Source organism: Oncorhynchus masou, chromosome 13, assembly GCF_036934945.1.
Source record: "Oncorhynchus masou masou isolate Uvic2021 chromosome 13, UVic_Omas_1.1, whole genome shotgun sequence".
Classification (NCBI taxonomy): domain Eukaryota; kingdom Metazoa; phylum Chordata; class Actinopteri; order Salmoniformes; family Salmonidae; genus Oncorhynchus; species Oncorhynchus masou.
This window is the reverse complement of record NC_088224.1, coordinates 24,960,017-24,970,824: the sequence shown is the minus strand read 5'-3', so window position 1 is coordinate 24,970,824 and position 10,808 is coordinate 24,960,017. Positions and strand designations below refer to the sequence as shown.

Sequence of the window (10,808 nt, the reverse complement as noted above, 5' to 3'; positions counted from 1 at the left end):
GGAAAAGGAAGAACAAAGAAATAACAAATAAAATGAATGTTCAGGTGAGTTGAAAAGAGGGACTAATGGTGACGTGCGACACCCCCGCCATATTTTATTTAAATAATTAAAAGACAACTAGACTTAGCTTTTAAGTATTACTTACTAAACAATTTCCAAATAAAACTGCTTAGATGGATTTTAACACACTGTAAAACCATATGCCATAACTTTCTACCGGGTACCGGGTAACTGGTAGAACTGGAAAATAGTATACACTCGATTTCCCTCGTTCGCGTGCTGCGTAGTGTTGGCAACTTTCTCCGAAAAGTCCAACTTCTGTGAAATCCAACTTCAGTGAAGGCTCCCGGGTGCTGTAGCTGGAATCAAGTGCATGATTTATATATCTATAGGCAACCTGCTGTAATTCAGCCAATAACATAGGGAGTTACAAATTCGGTAATAGGACAGATAACAGCGTCGAGTCGAATTATTTTTCAATTCCTTCTCTAACATGTCGATTAGCCTCTATTGCGCCTAAAGGTGTGTGTGTGTGTGTGTGTGTGTGTGTGCGTGTGTGTGAGGCAGTTTCACTCTCTGTTGCCAATCACCACTCCTACTTTGTTTCTCTGCATGGATGACAGATAATCATCACAGTTCACTATGAGGAGGATGGCGAAGGATCTGCAACCAGCCGAGCAAAGGTGAGTAGACCTAGGTTTTAGCCAAGGTATTATGGTGCGCTATTCTAGACTTCCAAGTCCATCATTTACAAAATACGCTTTCAGGAATGATAGGCTCGGCAACTGCGTTGCGCAATATGTCTCCAAAGTAAACATTTTGTTAACTATATTTTAAAATGCTTAGCTACTTGATGAAGTGCTATAATTCAAACACCTATTGTGCCTCTTCCATGAAACCCTTTAGTTCTCTGAAATATTTTAGATTTGTGACAGCGTTATGTATGTTTAAAAAGCATTTAAAAAAATGAAATGATAGCCTTAACAAAGTAAAATATTATTTCCTGTGAACTTGGTGCTGCTACGTCACTTGGACCTTTGACTGTAGTTACAGTGTTTATTACAGAAGGACAACTCAGTGAAGATAAGATTATTCAGCCTTCAATATCACTATGAAGACAGACACACAACCACCAGTCATCCTAGTAGCCAGCCACATCACTTTGTGACATTTAGAATGTTTTTCAAACCTGTAACTAAACTTAAGACATATCAATGAAAGTTGTTTTTATTACACTGAAATGATTACCCACATGATTAATATCTTACTATTTAGCCAGAGGGAGACCTTGTTGCACATTAGTTGGAATGTAGCTTGTTCTTTGTTTAATTTAAATTAAACATGTACTATTTAAATAGGTAGACCACTGTAGACAGCAGACATTATTGTAGGAGTGTGCTATAATGCTGTCTTGTTTGTGAAGTCTGACTCAATAATAGCTGGTCAGAGCTAGTTAGAGGCTAGTTAGAGGTCAAATTTCACTTATTGAGTTTTCTTCGAGAATATCAGCTTGATCATTACGTGTGTTTGTGCAGGTCTGGGTGGATCTCCAGTTGGCTTCCATCCTGGTGTCCCACCTCCCTCGCTCAGCTGAAGGACGCAGAAGACAAAATGCTCAAATGTAAGAGTGTGTGTGTGTGTGTTTCCCCTCCTAACTATCATACTTACACATATCCTCTCCTCTCTTTTCACACTCTCCCTCCCTGTTCCCTCCATCTTTCTCCTCCATCCCTGTCTCTTCTCACAGCTGTGAAGGCCCCATTCTCCAGGCAGCATGTCCGGATATCCAACGGCAACTATCTCTGGACCTTAGCCTTCACCTCTCACATCAAGCCCCATCCCTCTCTCCCACCCCAGCCTCAGCCAAAGGCCCATCCCTCTCTCCCACCCCAGCCTCAACCCCATCCCTCTCTCCCACCCCAGCCTCAGCCCCAGCCACATATCTCTCTACCACCCCATACCCAGCCCCATCCCTCTTCTCCACAACCCTCTCTCCAGCCCCGTCCTCCCCTGGTGCTGCTCCATGGGTTTGGGGGTGGTGTGGGTTTGTGGGCCCAGAACCTGGACTCTCTGTGTGGCAGTGGAGCCGTGTATGCCCTGGATCTTCTGGGGTTTGGACAGAGCAGCCGGCCCCTGTTCAGCGTGGACCCCCAGGGGGCAGAGGAGCAGTTCCTAGGGGCCCTGGAGGAGTGGAGGGACAGGGTGGGCCTGGAGGAGATAGTCCTGCTGGGACACAACCTGGGAGGATACCTGGCTGCTGCTTACACACTTACACACCCACACAGGTGAGAGAGAGGAGAGGTAGTGTGTGTGGGTGTATGTGTGTGTGTGTTCATACACATGTTCACACTGTGTGTGTTTATAGGGTAAAGCACTTGATCCTGGTGGAGCCCTGGGGGTTCCCGGCCCGTCCAGAGAGTCTAGATCAGGAGAAGTCTATCCCAGTGTGGATCAGAGCCATGGGGGCTGTCATGAGTCCCTTCAACCCCCTGGCTGGACTTAGACTGGCCGGACCACTGGGTTCGATATACACACACACACACACACACACACCGCAAGCACGTATACTACACACACATTGCATACACTACATGCACGCACACACACACACACACACACACACACACACACACACACACACACACACACACACACACACACACACACACACACACACACACACACACACACACACACACACACACACACACACAGTGGAAAGAATTGCCAGATGTTTCAAAACCAAAGGTGTTAATAACATATCCCTTCCTCCATTCCTCCCTATCCTCTCTCTCCATCCTTTCCTCCATTCCTCCCCCATCCTCTCTCTCTATCCCTTCCTCCATTCCTCTCCATCCTCTCTCTCCATCCTTTCCTCCATTCCTCCCCATCCTCTCTCTCCATCCCTTCCTCCATTCCTCCCCATCCTCTCTCTCTCTCCATCCTTTCCTCCATTCCTCCCCATCCTCTCTCTCCATCCTTTCCTCCATTCCTCCCCATCCTCTCTCCATCCTTTCCTCCATTCCTCCCCATCCTCTCTCTCCATCCTTTCCTCAATTCCTCCCCATCCTCTCTCTCCATCCTTTCCTCCATTCCTCCCCCATCCTCTCTCTCCATCCTTTCCTCCATTCCTCCCCATCCTCTCTCTCCATCCTTTCCTCCATTCCTCCCCATCCTCTCTCTCCATCCTTTCCTCCATTCCTCCCCCATCCTCTCTCTCCATCCTTTCCTCCATTCCTCCCCATCCTCTCTCTCCATCCTTTCCTCAATTCCTCCCCATCCTCTCTCTCCATCCTTTCCTCCGTTCATCCCCCATCCTCTCTCTCCATCCTTTCCTCCATTCCTCCCCATCCTCTCTCTCCATCCTTTCCTCCATTCCTCCCCATCCTCTCTCTCCATCCTTTCCTCCATTCCTCCCCATCCTCTCTCTTCATCATTTCCTCCATTCCTCCCCATCCTCTCTCCATCCTTTCCTCCATTCCTCCCCATCCTCTCTCTCCATCCTTTCCTCAATTCCTCCCCATCCTCTCTCTCCATCCTTTCCTCAATTCCTCCCCATCCTCTCTTTCCATCCTTTCCTCCATTCCTCCCCATCCTCTCTCTCCATCCTTTCCTCCATTCCTCCCCATCCTCTCTCTCCATCCTTTCCTCCATTCCTCCCCATCCTCTCTCTCCATCCTTTCCTCCATTCCTCCCCATCCTCTCTCTCCATCCTTTCCTCCATTTCTCCCCATCCTCTCTCTCCATCCTTTCCTCCATTCCTCCCCATCCTCTCTCTCCATCATTTCCTCCATTCCTCCCCATCCTCTCTCCATCCTTTCCTCCATTCCTCCCCATCCTCTCTCTCCATCCTTTCCTCAATTCCTCCCCATCCTCTCTCTCCATCCTTTCCTCAATTCCTCCCCATCCTCTCTCTCCATCATTTCCTCAATTCCTCCCCATCCTCTCTCTCCATCCTTTCCTCCATTCCTCCCCATCCTCTCTCTCCATCCTTTCCTCCATTCCTCCCCATCCTCTCTCTCCATCCTTTCCTCCATTCCTCCCCATCCTCTCTCTCCATCCTTTCCTCCATTCCTCCCCATCCTCTCTCCATCCTTTCCTCCATTCCTCCCCATCCTCTCTCTCCATCCTTTCCTCCATTCCTCCCCATCCTCTCTCCATCCTTTCCTCCATTCCTCCCCATCCTCTCTCTCCATCCTTTCCTCCATTCCTCCCCATCCTCTCTCTCCATCCTTTCCTCCATTCCTCCCCCATCCTCTCTCTCCATCCTTTCCTCCATTCCTCCCCATCCTCTCTCTCCATCCTTTCCTCCATTCCTCCCCCATCCTCTCTCTCCATCATTTCCTCCATTCCTCGCCAATCCTCTCTCTCCATCCTTTCCTCCATTCCTTCCCATCCTCTCTCTCCATCCTTTCCTCCATTCCTCCCCATCCTCTCTCTCTCCAACCTTTCCTCCATTCCTCCCCATCCTCTCTCTCCATCCTTTCCTCCATTCCTCCACATCCTCTCTCTCCATCCTTTCCTCCATTCCTCCCCATCCTCTCTTTCCATCCTTTCCTCCATTCCTCCCCATCCTCTCTCTCCATCCTTTCCTCCATTCCTCCCCATCCTCTCTCTCCATCCTTTCCTCCATTCCTCCCCATCCTCTCTCTCCATCCTTTCCTCCATTCCTCCCCATCCTCTCTCTCCATCCTTTCCTCCATTTCTCCCCATCCTCTCTCTCCATCCTTTCCTCCATTCCTCCCCATCCTCTCTCTCCATCATTTCCTCCATTCCTCCCCATCCTCTCTCCATCCTTTCCTCCATTCCTCCCCATCCTCTCTCTCCATCCTTTCCTCAATTCCTCCCCATCCTCTCTCTCCATCCTTTCCTCAATTCCTCCCCCCTCTCTCTCCATCATTTCCTCCATTCCTCCCCATCCTCTCTCTCCATCCTTTCCTCCATTCCTCCCCATCCTCTCTCTCTCCATCCTTTCCTCCATTCCTCCCCATCCTCTCTCTCCATCCTTTCCTCCATTCCTCCCCATCCTCTCTCCATCCTTTCCTCCATTCCTCCCCATCCTCTCTCTCCATCCTTTCCTCCATTCCTCCCCATCCTCTCTCTCCATCCTTTCCTCCATTCCTCCCCCATCCTCTCTCTCCATCCTTTCCTCCATTCCTCCCCATCCTCTCTCTCCATCCTTTCCTCCATTCCTCCCCCATCCTCTCTCTCCATCATTTCCTCCATTCCTCGCCAATCCTCTCTCTCCATCCTTTCCTCCATTCCTTCCCATCCTCTCTCTCCATCCTTTCCTCCATTCCTCCCCATCCTCTCTCTCTCCAACCTTTCCTCCATTCCTCCCCATCCTCTCTCTCCATCCTTTCCTCCATTCCTCCACATCCTCTCTCTCCATCCTTTCCTCCATTCCTACCCATCCTCTCTCTCCATCCTTTCCTCCATTCCTCCCCATCCTCTCTCTCCATCCTTTCCTCCATTCCTCCCCCATCCTCTCTCTCCATCCTTTCCTCCATTCCTCCCCATCCTCTCTCTCCATCCTTTCCTCAATTCCTCCCCATCCTCTCTCTCCATCCTTTCCTCCATTCATCCCCCATCCTCTCTCTCCATCCTTTCCTCCATTCCTCCCCATTCTCTCTCTCCATCCTTTCCTCCATTCCTCCCCATCCTCTCTCTCCATCCTTTCCTCCATTCCTCCCCATCCTCTCTCTTCATCATTTCCTCCATTCCTCCCCATCCTCTCTCCATCCTTTCCTCCATTCCTCCCCATCCTCTCTCTCCATCCTTTCCTCAATTCCTCCCCATCCTCTCTCTCCATCCTTTCCTCAATTCCTCCCCATCCTCTCTTTCCATCCTTTCCTCCATTCCTCCCCATCCTCTCTCTCCATCCTTTCCTCCATTCCTCCCCATCCTCTCTCTCCATCCTTTCCTCCATTCCTCCCCATCCTCTCTCTCCATCCTTTCCTCCATTCCTCCCCATCCTCTCTCTCCATCCTTTCCTCCATTTCTCCCCATCCTCTCTCTCCATCCTTTCCTCCATTCCTCCCCATCCTCTCTCTCCATCATTTCCTCCATTCCTCCCCATCCTCTCTCCATCCTTTCCTCCATTCCTCCCCATCCTCTCTCTCCATCCTTTCCTCAATTCCTCCATATCCTCTCTCTCCATCATTTCCTCAATTCCTCCCCATCCTCTCTCTCCATCCTTTCCTCCATTCCTCCCCATCCTCTCTCTCCATCCTTTCCTCCATTCCTCCCCATCCTCTCTCTCCATCCTTTCCTCCATTCCTCCCCATCCTCTCTCTCCATCCTTTCCTCCATTCCTCCCCATCCTCTCTCTCCATCCTTTCCTCCATTCCTCCCCATCCTCTCTCCATCCTTTCCTCCATTCCTCCCCATCCTCTCTCTCCATCCTTTCCTCCATTCCTCCCCATCCTCTCTCCATCCTTTCCTCCATTCCTCCCCATCCTCTCTCTCCATCCTTTCCTCCATTCCTCCCCATCCTCTCTCTCCATCCTTTCCTCCATTCCTCCCCCATCCTCTCTCTCCATCCTTTCCTCCATTCCTCCCCATCCTCTCTCTCCATCCTTTCCTCCATTCCTCCCCCATCCTCTCTCTCCATCATTTCCTCCATTCCTCGCCAATCCTCTCTCTCCATCCTTTCCTCCATTCCTTCCCATCCTCTCTCTCCATCCTTTCCTCCATTCCTCCCCATCCTCTCTCTCTCCAACCTTTCCTCCATTCCTCCCCATCCTCTCTCTCCATCCTTTCCTCCATTCCTCCACATCCTCTCTCTCCATCCTTTCCTCCATTCCTCCCCATCCTCTCTCTCCATCCTTTCCTCCATTCCTCCCCATCCTCTCTCTCCATCCTTTCCTCCATTCCTCCCCATCCTCTCTCTCCATCCTTTCCTCCATTCCTACCCTACCTCTCTCCCATCCTTTCCTCCATTCCTCCCCATCCTCTCTCTCCATCCTTTCCTCCATTCCCCCCATCCTCTCTCTCCATCCTTTCCTCCGTTCCTCCCCCATCCTCTCTCTCCATCCTTTCCTCCATTCCTCCCCCATCCTCTCTCTCCATCCTTTCCTCCATTCCTCCCCATCCTCTCTCTCCATCCTTTCCTCCATTCCTCCCCATCCTCTCTCTCCATCCTTTCCTCCGTTCCTCCCCCATCCTCTCTCTCCATCCTTTCCTCCATTCCTCCCCCATCCTCTCTCTCCATCCTTTCCTCCATTCCTCCCCCATCCTCTCTCTCCATCCTTTCCTCCATTCCTCCCCATCCTCTCTCTCCATCCTTTCCTCCATTCCTCCCCCATCCTCTCTCTCCATCCTTTCCTCCATTCCTCCCCATCCTCTCTCTCCATCCTTTCCTCCATTCCTCCCCATCCTCTCTCTCCATCCTTTCCTCCATTCCTCCCCATCCTCTCTCTCCATCCTTTCCTCCATTCCTCCCCCATCCTCTCTCTCCATCCTTTCCTCCATTCCTCCCCCATCCTCTCTCTCCATCCTTTCCTCCATTCCTCCCCCATCCTCTCTCTCCATCCTTTCCTCCGTTCCTCCCCCATCCTCTCTCTCCATCCTTTCCTCCGTTCCTTCCTCCTCCTTCTCCTCCTCTCCTCTCTCTCAGGTCCTATGTTGATCCAGACCATCAGGTCAGATTTTAAACAGAAGTACTCTTCGGTGTTTGATGACAACACCGTATCAGACTACATCTACCATCTTAACGCACAGACACCAAGGTACAGTAGGTACACACACACAAATGTACGCACACACACACACATACACTAACATCGGTTCTCTGTCCATAGTGGTGAAACAGCGTTTAGGAACATGACAGTACCATATGGTTGGGCTAAGAGACCAATGTTAGATCGTATTGGACAGATCCAACCAGACATTCCAATATCCATCATCTATGGGTCCCGATCCAGTATCGACAGCGACTCGGGATACACTATCCAGAAAATACGACCAGATGTGGACATCATCGTGAGTTAATTATTAATGTGGCAAGTTTTCTGAATGTGTTATGAAATAGACTGGTCATTCACGCACAGCAATGTACGGTTGTTGTTATTCGATGTCGTGTTTCTCTTTTTCAGTCTCTCTATCCCTCACTTCAATCTCTCTTTCTCTCTTTCTCTCTAGGTGATAAGGGGAGGAGGTCACTATGTGTTTGCTGACCAGCCAGACGACTTCAATCAGAACGTTCTTCACATCCTGGCCAGGATGGAGGGAGATAAGGAGAAGAGGAGTGAGGAGTGGTGTAGATGAGAAGGAAGGGAAATGAGGAGGTGAGAGGAGAAGATTGAGGGTTAAATAACGAATGGCAGATGAGAAGGGGAGAAGAGACAGTAAAGGAGGGGGAGAAGGAGAGAGACATGGAGGAGCTGTTACCACTTCTTGGCTCTGAGGAGTAGGAGGACGATTGTTACGTTCAGACTTTGAACACACACTTTCCTCACTGAGGACGTACTAGCGCTAGGCTGGTATGCGATGGTTAGATCATCATTCTGTTTTAGGTTGATATGGGAGGGCTTGCTAATGATCTATGGTGACATAAGCTGCCGCTGGCCCATGTGGACTCCAATGCTTCCCACAGTTGTGTCAAGTTGGCTGGATGTCCTATGGGTGGTGGAACATTCTTGATACACACGGGAAACTGTTGAGTGTAAAAAACCCAGCAGGGTTGCAGTTATTGACGCAAACCGGTGCGCCTGGCACCTACTTCCGTACTCAATTCAAAGGCACTTAAATATTTTGTCTTGCCCATTCACCCTCTGAATGGCACACATACACAATCCATGACTCAATTGCCTCAAGGATTTAAAATCCTTCTTCAACCTGTATCCTCCCCTTTATCTACACTGATTTAACGTGGATTTAACAAGTGACATTAACAAGGGATCATGGCTTTCACCTGATCAGTCTTATGTTGTGGAAAGAGCAGGTGTTCATAATGTTTTGTACACTCAGTGTGTGGGCCGATATATGATATATATATTACCTATACTACATCCACCTCTCATCAGTATGCCCCTGTACAGCCAGTGTGTGGGCTGATATATGATATATATATTACCTATACTACATCCACCTCTCATCAGTATGCCCCTGTACAGCCAGTGTGTGGGCCGATATATGATATATATATTACCTATACTACATCCACCTCTCATCAGTATGCCCCTGTACAGCCAGTGTGTGGGCCGATATATGATATATATATTACCTATACTACATCCACCTCTCATCAGTATGCCCCTGTACAGCCAGTGTGTGGGCCGATATATGATATATATATTACCTATACTACATCCACCTCTCATCAGTATGCCCCTGTACAGCCAGTGTGTGGGCCGATATATGATATATATATTACCTATACTACATCCACCTCTCATCAGTATGCCCCTGTACAGCCAGTGTGTGGGCTGATATATGATATATATATTACCTATACTACATCCACCTCTCATCAGTATGCCCCTGTACAGCCAGTGTGTGGGCCGATATATGATATATATATTACCTATACTACATCCACCTCTCATCAGTATGCCCCTGTACAGCCAGTGTGTGGGCTGATATATGATATATATATTACCTATACTACATCCACCTCTCATCAGTATGCCCCTGTACAGCCAGTGTGTGGGCCGATATATGATATATATATTACCTATACTACATCCACCTCTCATCAGTATGCCCCTGTACAGCCAGTGTGTGGGCTGATATATGATATATATATTACCTATACTACATCCACCTCTCATCAGTATGCCCCTGTACAGCCAGTGAAGGCAATGTTGTGTATATCATCTTTGTAAAGAAATGTCAAATGTATTGTTTTCTTAAATATAGAATAATGTACATGGATGTTTTGCCTGTTGACAAATGTCCATAGTATCATGTCTCAAAGCTGTTACCAGTATGCTAAAACTTTATATTCAGAGTAAGCAAGGGAACAGAGAGACCCCCCCCCCCAAAAAAAAAATCTATTCTAAGAAACTGTTGAGCAATGTTTTAATGCTTGAGGAGGGAGAGTTGATCCCAAAGGAAAAACTTGTTTTCTGTGGTGAACTAGTATAAAGTTGACTGGGGTTTTTCTTTCTTATTTGACACTTCACCCATACTGTTGCCTAACTAACCTCCATAGGCCGACTGGTCCAGTCTCCCGTCATGTTTGAGACCGAATATTTTGCAGTCCGCGACTACTGCCTGACTGATCTACAATTACCCTGTATCCTAAATAACTACTCATTATGATTTATAGATCAGTCAGTTCCCTCTGACGGTGATCAATAATTCAGCGAATTTGATGCTCTTGAACGTGACCTCTCTCTACAGAGCCAGCTCTGCAAATGTACCGCACAACAGGATAAAGGATATTTTCATCAAAATAATGTTCTTTATGATATGAGGACTGGTATGGAGGCCATATTATTTACTATATGTTCGTATTCTTCTCTTTGATTTCTTATTGTTGTTGTCGTTGTTGAGAAGGAACCTATAAATAATGATTTCAATGGAAGGTCTATACTGTGTGTATCCTGTACATACAACTAATAAAACCAACTATTGGATGTTTCATTTGTTCATTTATTGATTATCATCGCTCAGATAATATCTTTATTCCCATCTCAAACTGCTCACTGTGCCATACTTCCAAGTCTTGTTCATTACTTAACTGAGGAAGCCTGGATGGAAGCAGAGGCCAAGCTTTTACCAGTAGGGGAGTAATGGTAGTGTCAGGTTGGGGCCACAAGGGGGCAGGGTAGCACAGCGTCAGTGTTCTGAGATGACAATAA

The 10,808-nt window shown here is 48.2% G+C and overlaps 1 protein-coding gene across 2 annotated transcripts; it reads left to right on the top strand.

The window, feature by feature from the left end:
* The first annotated feature begins 508 nt into the window (after positions 1-508).
* LOC135551987 (1-acylglycerol-3-phosphate O-acyltransferase ABHD5-like) lies at positions 509-10,588 on the top strand. Of its 2 annotated transcripts, XM_064983316.1 has the most exons (8): positions 509-683; positions 1,536-1,621; positions 1,748-1,858; positions 1,895-2,285; positions 2,366-2,520; positions 7,619-7,730; positions 7,803-7,983; positions 8,143-10,588. In XM_064983316.1, exons 1-8 carry the CDS (start codon positions 643-645, stop codon positions 8,266-8,268), a joined length of 1,203 nt encoding a protein of 400 aa, XP_064839388.1. In that variant the 5' UTR covers positions 509-642; the 3' UTR covers positions 8,269-10,588. The 2 variants fall into 2 exon arrangements, with proteins under 2 accessions (XP_064839388.1, XP_064839387.1); XM_064983315.1 differs by having other exon boundaries at positions 1,748-2,285.
* The last annotated feature ends 220 nt before the right edge of the window (positions 10,589-10,808 follow it).